Below are 17,599 nucleotides of genomic sequence, written 5' to 3' on the forward strand. Positions count from 1 at the left end.
GAACCAATAATTAGGCTATATATTCCGTTGCATCTAAGAAAAAGGATGTTAGTTCAATACCACGATGATAATGGTCACACGGACGTGGAAAAAACGTTTCACGCTATTAAGTTGTGGGACATATACACGAATCAGATGTTAGCGGCTGTCAGGTTCCATGTAAGTGAAACAACAAAATTTTCACCCTATTATTTACACTACAATAGAGATGTTATCCTGCCGTTGGACAATATTCTAAAACCCCGTAGAGTATACTATGGGGATGAGAATCACAAAATCGCTCTACAGGAAATGCATCGGACCTTCACTTTAGTAAGGAATAGGAAGGAAAAAAATGATAGATCAAAGAAGAAAACAAGTCATCAAATGTAAGCGAGCAAAGCTAGATATATGATGGAAACCGTACTACGTAGTGATCGAAAAGACTGCCCCAGTCTCATATAGAATTAAGGATCAATTAACTGGCTCTGTAACGAAGGCGTATGCAGAACATCTCAGGGCAGCGTCTATTGAGGAGTGGGAGATTCCCACTACAGAGAGGCTGTTAAGAAAAGCTGCATTATCTGTGCCAAAGGAATCTAGTGATTCAGACAGTGAATCAGCCACAGATGAGGCTGATTATCCAATGCAGAAAAGTCGTCATCAACGGGAGGGGTCGGATGAAGAATTTGACGTACCGTTGATGGAACGAAAAATCATGACACGGAGTATGACGGCAGGACGTGCAATCAATATAGACGAAATCAGCCGTCCGTATACATTCTATGCAGTGCATGAGAGTAGGAATAGGGACCAACCTATCGTAAATAGAGTTAGTATGAGATTTGGTAGCCGGGAGGAAGAACAGGAGAGAGGAAATTGTTTAGGATGGGTGAGAAAAATACTTTGTATTTAGGTAAATTAAGTAAACTGCGAACACCGTCCTATTCAATAAGAGAAAATAAAAGATCCCTTATCTCCATGGTTCAAGCAACTGACGTCTTAGGAAAAGATAGAGCTGCTTCCCGTTTCAACAAAGTAATTGGAATGGTAAAGTAAAAAAAAAAAATAAGTAACTTGAGGAGAAGCAAGCATAGTCTATCGGACATCATCTGCCTCAATGTCAATTTTAAAATTGAGGTGAAAATGCCACCGATTTTATTTGAAAAAGAAACAAAAACATGCATTGAGAGAGACCCGAAAAAAAGAAATGGAAAAGAAAACGTGTGTGTGTGTGATAATGGATTTGTGTTAATAATGTTAAATTATGTCCACGGAAAAAAAAAAAAAAAAAAGAATAGAAAAATAAATAACTAAAATGAATTAACAATAGTGGACAAGAAAAAAAAAAAAAGAAAGAATTTGAAAAACAAAAAGAAACTTGCATGAATTCTAGAATTATTGAAAAAAAATTTATTACATGTATATATAAAATTTTTTTGATGGCAAGGGGAGAAGTGTTAAGGAGAGGTGCGGGTGAACTGTGTCCAGGCAAACAGGAAGAACGCAATGGAAATCCCAGGCGATCAAAGGAACAATAAGTCGGTCCAAGGAAAGGTGACCTAGATTGCATCCAGGCAAGCAGGAAAAGAACAATGTGTCGGTCCCAGGAAAGGTGACCTAAGCTATATCCAGGCAAACAAAAATGGAAATTCCGGGATTTGGAGCGACCTGTATCCATAACGTCAATTTGGTCATGGGTCACACCAAAACACAGCAAAATAAATAAACAAGCTGGCAAGAAACTAGTTCAACAGGTTGAAGTGATACCAATGAAAAGAGGAGAGCGAAACAAAGCAACAGTCAGACGGACAGAAGCGCAACACAGATTAACACAGTTTGTGACCCACACTCTGCCACTACCCCCACCGCTGTCATTTTGTTAAAGTGTATATAGTAAAATAAACAAAGTCTTTATTATAAACAAAGTGTCTCATATTCATTCATGAATGAAATAACTGTCCATTTTATATAGCTAGATGATCACCAGCCAGACATATATGTAACCAGAAGGCATCCAAAGAATACAATGACAGAAACCTTGTAAAAATGGAAATGACTAAGATGAGAAAAAGAGAAAAATGTAAATAATATAAGTAGAAAATCTATGACGAATGTCTATTTTTGAGATGAGGATTGATAATTGTTTTTTTTTTGTATTTTTTAGACTATTATTCTTATCTTGTTTTTTTTTTTTAAATTTTATTTAATTTATTTTAATTATTTGCGGACTATTATCCTCATCTTCTAGTTGTTTTCACAATGTTTCCTTCTGGCCTTTATCAGGTTAACTGCAACGGGATAGGAATGTCGAATCCTCCAACTACATCCACAGCAATTACTGCTTTCAACCTAACCTGACAATGGCCAGAGGAATGATTGGCCGAAATGTCATGAAAACAAGAAGATAAGGATGATAGTCCAAATAATTAAATAAATTGTACAAATTACTCATCTCAAAATAATTCCAAATTAATTCAATAATACAACAATTGTTTTTTGTTTTTCTTTTCACAATGTTTCGGCCGATGTAACCCCCGACCATCTTCAGGTGCATTCACACTGGACGTTATTGGTGAATAGTGAAAAATGTTCGCTCTTTTGCTTTCCCAACGAACATAGCCTAATCCGTCACCTTACAGATGCTAAACTTCTGACTGACAAACAATATGGATTTAGACAAGCCCGTTCCACAGCTGACATCCTCACGGTAATCTCTGAACGTATATACCATTCACTGGACAAAGCGGGGGAGAGCAGAGCGGTAGCTCTAGATATATCTAAGGCTTTTGATAGGGTATGGCATGAGGGTCTCCTCAGGAAAATTAAATCATACAGTATCACTGGTAGAATACTTAACATAATTAAATCCTTCTTAGATAAGAGAAAAATCCAGGTTGTCCTCGACGGTCGTACGTCTAAACAGTGTGATATAAATGCGGGAGTGCCTCAGGGGTCTATCCTTGGACCTCTATTGTTCCTAATATTTATTAATGACCTCCGACAAAACTGCCTCTGAGATGGGTATATATGCTGATGACACCACACTCTATAACAGGCATGACAGGAAAACAAATGAACACATAACTAAAGAAATGGCAAAAACACTAGAGGATGACCTCCAATCTGTAGTGGAATGGGGACAAAAATGGATGGTCACATTCAATGCTGCCAAGACTAAACTGGTTTCCTTCAATAATTACAAGAAACCTTCTCTACCACCAATAGCAATGGCCAGTGACTCCCTGTCTGAGAGTACATCTTTCAAACTGCTTGGCCTAGCATTCACAGGAAACATGAGTTGGAACAATTATATTGAAAACATTGCCAGGGCCGCTGCGAAGAAGGTAGGCTCTCTCTACCGTGCTAGAAAACTACTGACACCTGAAAGTATCCTGTACCTCTATAAGGCCACCATTCGCCCATGTATGGAGTATTGCTGTCATATTTGGGCTGGTGCATCTGCTGCTAGTCTCTCGCTCCTAGACAAGGTTCAAAAGAGAGTCGCCAATCTGATAGGCCCTGAACTGGCATCTAAGCTTCAGCCTCTGTCCCATCGACAAAATGTTGCATCCCTCTGCCTGTTCTACAAGTATTTTAATGGTGAATGCTCTGACGAACTGCAGATACTTGTGCCCCACGACGTAGACAAACCCGACAAGCAGCTAAATCCCACCCCCACACAGTAGAGATCCCTAGATGTAGAAGATCTTTCTACTCCAGTAGTTTCTTCCCCAGAACCGCTAGACTCTGGAATTCCATTCCAGGTCCCTGCTTCCCCAACTGTACTGACATGCAGAAGTTAAAATGTAACGTGAACCGACATCTTGCTGCCCAAATCCTAACAGTGCCCCAGTAGTTGCTGCCCCTGATAGTAGCCCCCTACACCACAGTGGCAATGTGGCTTGTTTGGGGGTAAAAAAAAACAAACAAAAAAACAAAAAAAAACATAGCCATTAGAAATTCAAAACACAAATAGCACCAAGTCTATTTCCTTTTTTTTTTTTTTTTTAAATCCGGGTCCATTCTGTTTTTTTGTTATGATGAATGTCTATTTTTGAGATGAGGATCGATACTTATTTTTTGGACTATTATTCTCATCTTGTTTTTTTTTTTTTACAAGGTATCGGTCGATGTAACCTCGAAAAATAATTATCAATCCTCATCTCAAAAATAGACATTCATCATAAAAAAAAAAAAAAAAAAAAAAGGAATGGACCTGGATTTATTAAAAAAAACAAAAAAAAACAACATTTTTCAATATTCACTCATAACATCCAGTGTGAATACACTTGAAAATGGTCAGAGGTTATATCGGCTGAAACGTTGTGAAAAAAAAAAAAAAAAAAAAAAAAAAAAAAACGATGAGCGTAATAATTAAAAAAAAAAAACCAAAAAATAGAAAATCTATATATAGCATATAGTTATGAGTGAAACAATCGCATTTGAAGTTTTAAAAAGTTCTGCTTCTATAGCTCCCTCTGGTGGCAGTTAGAAATTCGGGACCAATTACATTATCTTTCTAAGAAAAAATGTATAAGAAGCAGACAATGGAAATATTGCACAATCTCTGCATAATTCTTAGTGTGTCGAATCTCTGTGTGCCCCCTTTAAAACTTCAAATTTTTTTCTAACTATATCAAGAGCAAAACGGTAAAAAAAAATATGAACATGGTGAAAGCAAATCATTAAACCCCATGCAACATCGGGTCATCCTGTGAGTATTTATCATAACAAGAAAAAAATAAGGAAAAAAAATGCAAACACTTACCAATTTCTTTTTAGTCGCCATTTGTGAAAGTTCACACCAAATAGGAAACATGGAAAAAAAATAAAATAGAAAAGAAACTCATGTAAATTAACTTTATTTAATGCAACAGCAGTTACTAGTAAGCTTGAGTAATTTTTATAAACGAGTGATTCAAACAACTGTTTATCTAACAATGCAGAGCTTCACCACATGATTGAGAACAGATTTTTTTCTGTTGTATCAACACACAGCAGGTTATACTGATGTACTTGCTAAAGTTATCTTAAATTGTATTTCTTTTTTTCTTCTTCAAAGACATGTTTACCATATTTTGCTAGTCTGGGAGGATGATATGATGGTGACCAAAAATAACTACACCACCCTCTAAAATGAGGAGTTAATGTTTTTGAAGATGGTATCATGACAAATATATACTATACTACACTCATAAAGGAGCAACTGAAGCCTGTGAGGATGCTCTCATAACAATAGAATAGATACTACACTAACACCGAAGAAAGAGGCAATGCCTGGTAAGATGGTTTCATGAAATGGAACAAACATTCCATTGAACCTTCCTTCAAAGGAGGGGGTCATGCCTGGAAGGATGGTGTCATGGCAACAGCCTAGATATTGCACTATCGACTCACTCTGAATTGAGCATTAAAAGATAATACCATTAAAAAAATATTTTTATGGAAATCGTTCTAGACAAGCCATTTGATGTAATGAACTAACAAAAAATTAAGAGAATTCATAGAAGTAACAGAATAGTTTTGGCTTTAGACAAATACCAAATCTCCAGTAGTAATGGATTAAATTAAAGCTGGACCTAAAATTTAAAAAAAGCTGAATTAGATGTTGATATAAGATGAATTCAAAATTAAAATACTATTAGTATTTTGGAGATGTAGGTTTTTAATTAGAAGTTCAGTCTTTTTAATTTGAGGGTAAAAGTGTGCATAATAGACTTTGTACTGACCATGAGCAGTGACCAAGTCAGCTTCTTGCGTTAGGATACGCGCTCCATAAGTATTCATCGAACTGCTCCAACCTGTGTTTAGTGTTAACCTTTGTATACCCATGTTTGTTTGTTTTCGATACACTGTAACAGAATAAATAAAACAGGTAAAAAAAAAAAAAAAAAAAAAAAAAAAAAAAAAAATCAACTGTCATACCACATGCAATCTGTTTTTTATTATTTTTTTGTATTTTTTTTTTATTTGGATTATCCGGATTACTCACAAGGAGAGCAGATTCCTCCGTAGGTATGTCTGCGACTGGATGCTATATAAGCCAAACCTAATACACCATCGTTGAATTTTTGATAAGTGAACAGATGAGCCAAACAATATTTATTAAATTCAACTTTACTGCTGAATGCCTACAATGAGAAAAAAAAAAAAAAAATGTGTGACTATATTTCATTGTTTGCAAAATATGGTGAACTGAAATGAAAAGTTAATGAAAAAGACAGATTTTATATATATATATATATATATATATATATATATAACAGCAAATAGTTAATATAATATGTTAAAAAAAACACTTTGAAAAAGAGTTAAAAACATATTTAATTTGAAAAGGAAACACTAAATAAGTGGATAGTCTTTAATCCGCAGAGTTTCGAAGAAATACTTTCCTTCTCATCAGAGGGTAGGATTTAGCAAAATGTGGGATTGGATTTTGCTTGCAAAAGTATTTGATGAAACTACAAGTAAGTCATAGATCTTACTTGATAACAAAAAGTGAAGCAGAGGGAATAGGGTGAAGAAAAAGTGATTTCACGTGAATGGATATATAATTTGAACTTATTATAGAGAAAATGTCTTGTAAACAAAGTGTATTTGAAGCTTAATTAAAAGATCGACTTATCTGATACTGTCAGTTTAAGTATGTCAGCATTTGTGTAAGAGCTTTTATCCTAACATAACAAGGATGGCTCTGTAAATACATCCTGCCTGAATGAAGAATAATCAAAAAGAGGCAGAAAATTACATTATTTTCCTTTATGCTGCCAAAATTAGGTGACTAGTGACTGGTCAAAAAGAATTGTCTTGTCCCAATTAAATGCAGCTATGTAAGGAAACAAGGGTAACAGACTAGTGGAGATAATCTATATTTGTTATGAAAATTTAAAAAAGAAAATTTATATTTTGTTGTATAGCTCTTTATGGTACTAAGTCTATTAAATATAAGAGAATATACAGGCATTTATTTATGAAAATCATATTTCTATACTATCAGGGAAAATAAAATTGAAATTATTATATTCATGCCAATAACAGATAAAACAAAAAGATAAACAAGTTCAAATCAAATACTGATATCAAATTGCTATTTGGATCTGACAATTTTATAGAATATATATAAGTTACGAAAATATATATACCAATTGATCTACATAGAATTTTCTGTTTCATCCTTGTGAGGATTTATCATATATTCGCAAAGTGTTGAGTTTACTAGTTAGCCAATCAGATTATTTCCAAATTCATTTTTCACAGCAAATGATCAAGTGGAAAGCAAAATGACAAGTCAGTACATGTAGGAATTTAAATCGCCCTTGTAGACTATATCTCAATGAAAAATTAGCTATCCTAAATTTTAAAGAACCCCAAAATTTATTAAATTGCAGAAGTGAGATAGCAAACATATGCACACACAAAATAAATTTTATGTTAGGATAACATTATATAAAAAAATGTATGCATAATAACAACCACGATAATTATAATGAATTAATAAACTACTATAAACAAAAATATAAGCAGATAAATCTAAACACATCTAGATTAAAATTAGGTTGGTTGGTTGTTTTACGGCATATCAACGCTTTTCAGGTTATTTAATGCCGAATCCAAAGATTTTGAAGAAAACATTTTTAATAGAATATATTTGTTGTTTTCAAGTCGGTTTCTATGTAACCCATAGTTGGGACCCTAACAGGTACTACCACTCAGAGTCAGAACCTGGGAGCAATGGCAATTAAAGGGTGGCTCCACACTCCCCAAAGCCCACAAGCTAGGACCTCACCACTGGATATAGTTTAAGGTCTTATCCAGGACCATTAAAATTAGGTCACCTTCTAACATACAAAGAAAAGATGGCCCATTCCCTCAAACACGAACAAAGAAAGACTCAAGTCAAGTGAACCTCTACCTGATAAATGCGCAGCAAACTCAACACTTTTTGAATGACATGCAACAACAATTTCATGAAATAGCCTGATGAATTCTAATGAAGATGAAACAGAAAATTCTATGTAGCATAATCACCACATATATTTTCATAACTTACTCTCAATCTCTACTCACATACTGTTAAAATACTGGAGATATATATGAATAAATAAATTACAATTCAAAGATGCTGTAACAAAAATAAAACACAATTGCAACTTCTCTTCCGATTCTGTAATCATACCCATATTCCTTTATTTTCTTTTAAAGTTGATGCGTTTCTATTCTTCTGATGAGTTAAGGGCAGAATAAATTCAAAATTTGACATAATTACATGGATGGTTCTGTGCTACAAAATAGGTACTGTCAAGAATTGAATATTTTAACATGCTTAAAGAAATAAATGGTAAGATGGACAACATCTTGACATTTAGAATATACACCTTTGTCATTTATCTATATATATTAAAATGTAACTGTTGGTTCGTTCTGAATTAATTGTCTAAAAAAATCACTGGACGGATGGCTTCCACGTTTTGGTATAATATGTTTACTATATCCATGTGTGTTTTTATATATTTTTTTTTAATTATAACATTATAGTTAATTTTTCTATGATAAATAGGTGTTTTTCTTTGTACCGAGAGGCCATTTTTTTTATTTAGGGACAATTATTTATTACCGCTTCCTGTCACGTGACCAGTGTACAGTAATACAACCCCGATAAGTTAAAAATCTAGCGATTTTCTGGACATTTTTTTCTCCTGATCTCGCGGGCTTTTTTAAAATCTCAGTTGACAACATTGCATCACTAAAAAAAACACCACAGGCTTAATGTAAACAGAATGTGTTTACAATATCGGTAAATTTTCAATGGGTTTAATTACATGATTATTGATAATGTAACGATGTGATTGAACTTTAATTTAAATTAACCACACGTGGTTGCAAAATGAATGCCGACGCTCAAAGTGTATACACATTTTGACTCCTCCCTTTACTTAAAAATTCACCAAAAATCAGGAAATTAACGAATTTTAATGAAAATTGCAGTATTTTTCAAATAATGATCGCAGAATATAATGAACTAATTATTTTTACTTAAGTCTTAGTGAAAATGTTTTATTTTGTTTAAACAAAAAAATACCTTTACTAAAGTTATGGTTTTCAGTAGTAAATAAAAAACGCAAGAATTTAGTTTTGCTTTTTTTAAAGCATCATAATTTGTAACAATAAAAAATAATTTTTACAGTAACATTATGAAAAAAGCCCTTAAAGTCCGTATTAATGTATTCGATATAACTCGAAGAAAAATGAATTCTAGCATACTATTCAGGAAATTAAAGATTCAATTAGATTCCTATTTCAGTCACCTAAATTATTTAGGGTGAAATGAGTTTAGGAATTTATAGCCAAACCTAAATATTTTTTTTTTTGTAAATATCCAGATACGCTACTACAGAACACTGACCACTCTAATTTGTTGGGGGGGGGGGGGATGTGATGTTGGGGCGCGCGTGCGCCCCAACATCACATCCGAATTCAAATCTTTAGATTACTGTTCTCATATCATATTCTCATATTTCAACCTATGTAACCTTTGATCATCTTCAGTTACGTCTTGTTGAACTCTTGAACCTGCATGGAATTTTTAGTGAAATTGTTTAATCCACACTTAATTTATTTTTGTTCCTTCAGCCTTGACTGGGTAGAAGTCTTAAACTTAGCACTTTTATCCATTGCACACAGATAGTCTATAACAAAAATGTAAGTCTCTGCTTTTCTATCTGTCTGTGGAAAACGAATCCCTATACAAAGATCAAACAACTTTTTGAGCAAAAGTTTACAAGAACTTCAACTGTAACATTAATTTTCGGTACTTGTACAGTTTAGTCAAGACATTAAAAAATGAAAATATCGAAAAAAGTTTAAATTGTATGTATCCGTTTTGGACTGAACATCTCCGAAAAAAAAATTTCACTTAATTTGATTGAGTAGTTTTTTTTACAGCGGAAAAACACGTTTTTATGAGAACGCGTTTAAGTCAGCCATTATGAAATTTATGGAGCACACCATGGGGAGATAACTCCAGTTAAAGTGCCGACACTCCCTCCCCATCTTTAATTCTAGCTTTTCTTCCTAAAAATCGAACCTTTTGCTTGGTATCATAAATTGTTTTTTCACTGTAAAAAAAAAAAAAAATAAATAAAAAATAAATAAAAAAAAAACTACTTGATGAAATTAGGTGAAATTTTTTTTTCGGAGAACTTCCTTCCATAACGGATACGTACAATTTAAACTTTTTTCGTATTTTCATTTTTTAATGTCTTGATTAAACTGTACAAGTACCTAATTTTCTATTAGAAGGTTGTAAAGTAAAAAAGGTGAACTCCTCTTCAGCAACATCACAACTAACACGTCAAATCTCAAACTTTAGTGTTTTCTCTCAGTTGTCCACAATACAATTCTGTTTTCATCCTTCTTGAACCAGTTCTTCTCCACAAATGCAAATTAATATCATCTTCGAAAATAATCTAACTATGAACATAAGTTCTAATTTACTGATGCCCAACATGCAAAGCCACATATGCACTTCAAAGTTGGTAAATCTTCATTTTCATCTCTATTATTACAAACTACACTATTATGGAGTCTGTTTGCATCAAACATCTATAAACATTGAAGAGATATGATGAATATATATTTTTGAGATGAGGATTTATAATTATATATTACAGCCAATAACATCCAGTGTGAATGCACCTGGAGATGGTTGGAGGTTACATTGGCCAAAACGTGAAAAAAAAACAACCAAGATGAGAATAATAGTCCAAATAATACAAAAAATTATTGAAGAAATAAAGGTATTTTTGAAATCTTACAATGTTTTTTTTTTTAATTTATATTTATTTATTTATCTACCTGATTTTTTTTTTCTTTTTTTTAATTGAAGAAATAGTTTTACATTATTTCAAATTGAAAATTATAGAAATTAAAAAAATAATAAGAACAGAAATCTGGTTTCAGAGAGAAGGAGTACATGAATCCTTGTTTCCAAAACAATGCCAGAGAATGTCTGCTAATAATTTATACCCAAATTTTATATATTTCTTGTCAAAACAATACAATATAGCTCTGCTATTTGCAATATAAATTGAAACCTACATGAAGAAATGGCGTGATTTCCCATGTCTTATTGTAATTGTAGTCATCAGAATTTCTGGAATATTCTCGATGGATTTTCATCTAAAAGAAAAAAAAAAGAAATTCATTTAAGAAAAAAAAAACAAAAAAAAAAAAAACAAACACTATTGAATGGATGTGCAAAGAAAGACTATTCATGATGAAATGGGTTTGGATAAGGCAATAAGACTCAGCAAATTCAGACAATTTTAATTTCTAATAATTTAAATTTAATCCAACAGATGCTTAAAAATGTTAGCAAGATATTGTAAAGGGTGGTGGTGAGAGCAGAGAATAAGATATAGTGAATGGAAACAGGCTGGTTACCAAAATATATTAAAGGATGTTGGGAGGAGTTTGAGATACAGTAAACGCCACTGGGAATATGAGATATGGTAAAGGGTGAGGTTAAAAATTAAACCAGCCTTGAATTCTAAAAGCAGCCAAAATCTGCATTCCAGTCTTTCATCTATATTAACATAGAACACTTTCCTTACAAAGACAACAGGTTAGAGTTATATCTATTACTATTTATGAAACAAGTATCATTATTACCATTATTAGCAGTATTATCACTTTTTCTACCTCCATAGGCAATCTTGTGCATAGCTATTACTAGTTATCAAATTAGTATCATTTTTATTATTAGTAGTAGCATTAGTAGTATTCTTATAACTTTGAATTTGTGATGGCATTCACTCTAGGTTGGTTGAGACAGATTCAAACGAAGGCTAACTAAACTGTGATTCATTGCTAACATGAAGACGAGTGACAGTCCCCCGTGAGTGTACAGTATTTTGTTCAGCATTTGCCCCCCCCCCCCCCGCATTTAATCCCTAAAGTCCCCAGGGGATGTCAAATCTTGGTGAAAATGAACAAACAGTGCAGTTTTAGGCCTTAACATATGTAAATTTGAGTTCTGCACCATGCAAAAAAGAAATGACGAAGTCCATCATTTGCCCCCCCCCACCTCATTTAGCCCCAAAAGTCCTCAAGACCTTAACATATTTAAATTTGAGTTCAGCATCATGCAAAACTGCTAATAAATAGACATACACAGGAAATTTTGGACAAATATGGTAAAAATAGTCCTAAAATTGGAGTGTTTTTATTAGCCGTAAAAGAGCCCCTGGGGCACACCCGAGAGTTATCGCGAAGTATAGACAACCAAAATTATATAGAAATCAGTTATAACTTTTCAGAAAGTTTTATAAAAATTCAAGGCATCAATTTTTTTTAATAAACACAAAAGTGTCAATTTTAGTCATTTTAACCCGAAAGGTACCCCTAGGAGATGAGTTTCCTGGCAAATCCATTTTGTTACTTTTTTTAGTCATATCATGTTTTATGTTTGTGCAAAATTTCCAAAGGTTTCAAGGGTTAGTTACTGAGAAAAATGCAGACAGATGAATGGATGGAGAGACTAATGGCAAGTGTGAATTTACAGGTCCACCCTCCTTTTGTCAGGGTTCCAAAAAGCAGGTTTCAATCAAAATACAGAGAACTTACAGACGGCTCTAGCAATTTAAATGAAAATAGAAAAATCAAAATTTCACTGAAAAGTGAACTCTCATTCTTGATAAAAATAGCAAATAAAATATATTCCTGGAAAACTGAGAAGGAATTAAATAGAAGAAATAATACATACATTTTTTATTTTAATTCCATAATTTATTAAACCAGCCTTTTTATCCCAGAGGGTTGTTCTGTAAATGACGTCAACCTTACGAAATATATGAATCTGTAAAAACACAAAATTGTAGACATAATAATTCAGACAAGAAAGAATGGCAAAATAATTTGAGTTTCCAACTTATTCCAACGTCTATTTGGAATTCTTTAGCTTTTCTTCATTAAAAACAAATAACAATATTAATTCTTTAAAAACATGTTCGTAATCTTTAAAATGAAAATGGTAGAAATAATAGAAACTATTAGAAGTAGAAGATTTAATAGATTTTAACAGTTCAGGGGTATTCGTCAAGAAAAAGTAAAGAAAAAGAGAACAAAGGTAAAGATTTTCCTTAATTTACCATAATATATATTTGGTGGGTTTCTAAAAGTATTTTGTATAATTATTTTTATTTTGAAGTCATTGCCAAACCTTTACATATTTAGATGTCAGCTCATAGCCATTTTTGTTTACACCTAATGCTCAACACTATGTTTTTTTAACCGATTAAATATTTTAAAGTGAGTAAAAACCACTAAAAACTTTTCCAGGTGGTTAGATTAGTTGTTTTTGTTTTATGGCATATCAATCCTTTTCAGATTATTTAATGCCAAATCAGTGATTTTGAAGAAAAAAATTTTTACTGGAATATATTTGTTTGTTTTTTTCAAGTCAGTCTATTTAACGCATAGTTGGGACCCTAACAGGTACTACCACTCCAGGTCAGAGTGGACCTGACAGCATTGCAATTACAGGGTGGCTCCACACTGCTGCAAATATGAGGCCTCACCATCAGATATAGTTTAGGTCATATCCAGGACTGTCCCAGATGGTTAGAAGAGTAACTTACCTTGCCTTTGATAACATTTATTTGTTATATATTTGAATTCTTGAACACGTTTTTGTACCTCTATGAATTGGAAAACAAACAAGATTTTTTATACTTTAATTTATTTTTGGCTACTTGGAAAATCCCATAAAAAATATGTCTTTTATTTTTGCTGATTCTATGTTTTCTTTAACAAAATAATATAACATTTTGCAGCTGAATTCTTTAAAAAAATATATCATGTAAAATCTATCAGCTTATCATAAAATTCATTCTTCATTTAATGATTGATTCATATAATTTAAAGAAACAATTATTAGTTACATTCTTGGCATGCTCTGGTAATTTGTTTCAGTAATTAGTTACTGGTAAAGAAAACTTAATGTTTATTGGGATGAATGATTAAATTGCTGGTTTGTTTTGAAATATTTAAGAAATTGAAGAGAAGAAATAAAAATAATTAAAACAAAAAGACAATGAAAAAATTTAAAAAGAAAAAAGGGAGGAACAGGCAAAAATGGGAGAAACAATAAAAGGGGAAACAGAAAATAAGGGGATAGGAAAAAGGGAAATAGAAAAAAGAAAGGGGAACAGAAATAAGAAAGAGAAACAAAAAAAGAGAAACAAAAAAAGAGGGAAGCAGAAAAAGAAAAGGAAACAGAAAAAAAGTATTAAATATATAAGAAATGAATCAAAAAGAAAGAGAAAAAGAAAAAAGGGAAAAAGAAAAAAGGGAAAAAGAAAAAAGGGAAAAAGAAAAAAACTGAAAAAAAAAACAAAGAAAAGAATGAAAGAATCTTACCAAATAATTAGCAGTATTCACCACATTATTATTTCCAACCCCACTGTAGAATCTATAGTCAGCTACAACCATCAATTCACAAGTGTTATGAGCTAGGTCAATATTACGCTTGGTTCGATGTTTTGGTTGATGGTAATGATGTTGGTGGTATACTAGTGAATCATTCTCAGAACCTGAAGCAACACAGAATAAACAGCGGTTAATTTCAATGTATAAAGTTGTCTGATATGCATGTGTAGGTGTGTAAATAAGAATAAGTGTAAATATGAATGTGTAATTTGTAAAATTTCAAAAATGAAAAATCAATTATTCAAATTAAATTATTGGCAACTTATTATTTATAAATTCAGAAGATTAAAAAAAAAACAAAAAAAAAAACTAATAAATTTGAAAGTTTTTATGGATTTTAATTTAAAACATTGCAAAACAGATTTACAAACAATATTCCTTCATTGAATTATTTTGCTAAAAATGTCAACATTTTCTTATAAGAATTAATTATATATAATTTTCTTATAAGAATTAATTATATATAATTTTTTATAAGAATTAATTATAAGAAAATGTAAAAGAGGAGCAATGAACAAAATATAAGTGGAAGTAAAACAACACCCAAGCATCATTGAATAGGTACATTTTTTTTACACATTTTGTTTTAATACAACATTTCATTTCTATCCTCAGTCGGCAAAGAAAAATCCTTCTTAACTGAGGCAATTTTTGTCACAATCTATAGCACCCTTTTTGAAGATCTGGAATTTCCTCACATAAAAAAAAAAAATGACCTTTTATTTCACTCAATATATCTTCTACATTTTAGAGATTACACAGTGTATAATTTATGTTGTTTAAGACACAGTATGCTGAGAGTGTTAATAATAGTATCAATTAGCAGAACCTGTAGAAATTCCACGGTAGTTAGAAATTTTTATAACACATAAATAAAATGAATAAAAAATAAAATAAAATAAAACAAATAATGACAAATTCCAAACAATTTGTTTAGCAAATTCTTTAACTTTTTAAAGCTAAAAAAATTGATTTAAAAAATTTAGATTTTTTTCAATGATATTGAAAGATATTGTTTTATTTATTTTTTTTTTTTTTTAATAATTTTTTTATATAAATTATAATGGAATGGATGTCAATTCACTTGCACTTTTTTTTATTTAAAAAAAAAAAACAACAAAAAAACTTACAACTTCTCTCAACATGACTTTTTTAAATTATAAAGTAAAATAGCCAATTTGAAATTGTAAACAGTTTTTTTTTTTTTAATTTTTTGAAGAGGAAGTGATTTTAATAATTTTTAACTGATAAAGAGCTACTATAAGGGGAGGTAATTAGTTTTTCATTAATTAATGTTTGCGATGATGTTTATTCTGTTGGTTGGTTGTTTTACGGCATATCAACTCTTTTCAGGTTATTTAATGCAAATCCAGTTATTTTGAAGAAAAATTTTTTAATAGAAGATATTTATTTTTTTCAAGTTAGTTTCTATTTAACCCAAAGTTGGGACCCTAACAGGTACTACCACTCCGGGTCAGAGTGGACCTGGGAGCAATGGCAATTACGGGGTGACTCCACACTCCCTAAAGCTTGCAAGCCTCACCATCGGATATAGTTTAAGATCATATCCAGAATCTGTTTATTTTGTGACGCTGGACATATGGACAAGTAAATATTAATATTTTAATAATTATTAATATTTAGATAATTACAATAATACTAATTATAATAAAAATAAACACTTATGAGTTAAGAATATAAAGAAACATGGAAGGTGATAGTGATTAAGTGGTTACTGACATGGACAGACAACCTGGTTGTACCAATTGCAAATCCAGCTTATTCTACAGAAACACTTTCAATTAGGATGTTGGCCATCTTTAGGTGATCCCTCTCGTAAATACCCAATGTCTTTCTAGAAATAATTCTAACTAGAAAGATATCAGGGATACAGAATCAGCTGATTCATATGAAATGAATTAATGCTTAGAGAAACATTTGACATGAAGCAACCTTGACACAAGAGTTATGTCTTAGGGCAACCAACATTATAATATTAATTATAATACTACTATCAATACTAATGATAGTAATTTTAATGAACACTTATTGTTCAAAACGAGTGATTGAATTTTAAATTTGGAATGAAGCATAATTGATTAAAAAAAAGTCTAAAAAAAAAAAAAAAATTAAAAAAACCTGTTGGGACAATCACTAAGTTTGGGAAAGTGAGTTTACAAAGCCAGTTAAATCTAATAAAATTAGAAAATCCCAAATTAGTCTATTTCTGCTCTCTTTCTCTTTTTGTGTGTATATATATATATATTTATTACATCCGTATTAGGTTAGTGCAAATATATTTTTTTTATATATAGTTGAACGTCAAAAAAAACATTTTTGAACCAACCTCAATGCCTCTGTTTAGTCTTGAAAGACAAAGGATACCCCTGTAGGGACAGCTGCATGTAATTGTGAGGAAAGAGTTGCGCAATTCCAAACCACACCTCTCCTGAATTGGCACTACTTGAGTCCAGGATGACTGGAAACAATGCCGAGACAACCTTTTTATATATATATATACTGGCATTGCCTGGGTGTTTGGAGGTGTGTGTTGAGCAAAAAAAAAAAAAGTGGTAGTAGGAAGGCAGGCTTGAACCCATACAGCGAAGGAGGAAAAGAATGTAAAAAAAAACAAAAAAAAAAAACGTGACGTCTTTGCTGTTACGACCACCGCCAAACCGGAAGTGACATAAGTTTAAATTAAGGCTAGACAATTGAAAAGAGGGATGACTTTTGAAAATATCGGCAAAAAAAAGCAGCCCCTCCCTGTAGAAAAGTGCCCAGTTGAGGGTGAAGAAATTAATGTTTTTAACCAATTTTCCGGTATTTGTCGTTTAAAGGGTCGAGCTTCAAAACGATACTGATCTTGTGAAAATCAGTCGCCTTTGTCGAAAGTTTTAGGCAGACATGCAAACATACATACATACATTTATATATTGGTAGCTCAAATTTTCGACCCAAACCAATTAAAAAGCTTGCCCTATCTCTGAATACCCTTTATGTAAAACTTCAAATGTTTAGACCAGAAATTGTCTGAGTAATTGTCTGTAGAGACTACCGAGGTCAAATTTTCTATGACCCCTTAACATTTATTGTTTTGGGCTTAAGTCAAGTTATTAAGTTACATCCA

At 31.9% G+C, this 17,599-nt stretch overlaps 1 protein-coding gene across 1 annotated transcript in view; it reads right to left on the reverse strand.

The window, feature by feature from the left end:
- Positions 1 to 17,599, reverse strand: part of LOC145292270 (ADAM 17-like protease) — a 142,833-nt gene that overhangs the window by 67,702 nt on the left and 57,532 nt on the right. Inside the window, exons 7-12 of the mRNA XM_080138593.1 lie at positions 14,401 to 14,573; positions 12,746 to 12,838; positions 11,080 to 11,160; positions 5,975 to 6,113; positions 5,712 to 5,834; positions 4,751 to 4,756 (exon numbers count right to left, since the gene is read on the reverse strand). Coding sequence (XP_079994719.1) covers positions 4,751 to 4,756; positions 5,712 to 5,834; positions 5,975 to 6,113; positions 11,080 to 11,160; positions 12,746 to 12,838; positions 14,401 to 14,573 — 615 coding nt within the window. The remainder of the gene's footprint in view (positions 1 to 4,750; positions 4,757 to 5,711; positions 5,835 to 5,974; positions 6,114 to 11,079; positions 11,161 to 12,745; positions 12,839 to 14,400; positions 14,574 to 17,599) is intronic.

Source organism: Euprymna scolopes, chromosome 13 (assembly GCF_053919585.1).
Source record: "Euprymna scolopes isolate OS-2025 chromosome 13, ASM5391958v1, whole genome shotgun sequence".
Classification (NCBI taxonomy): domain Eukaryota; kingdom Metazoa; phylum Mollusca; class Cephalopoda; order Sepiida; family Sepiolidae; genus Euprymna; species Euprymna scolopes.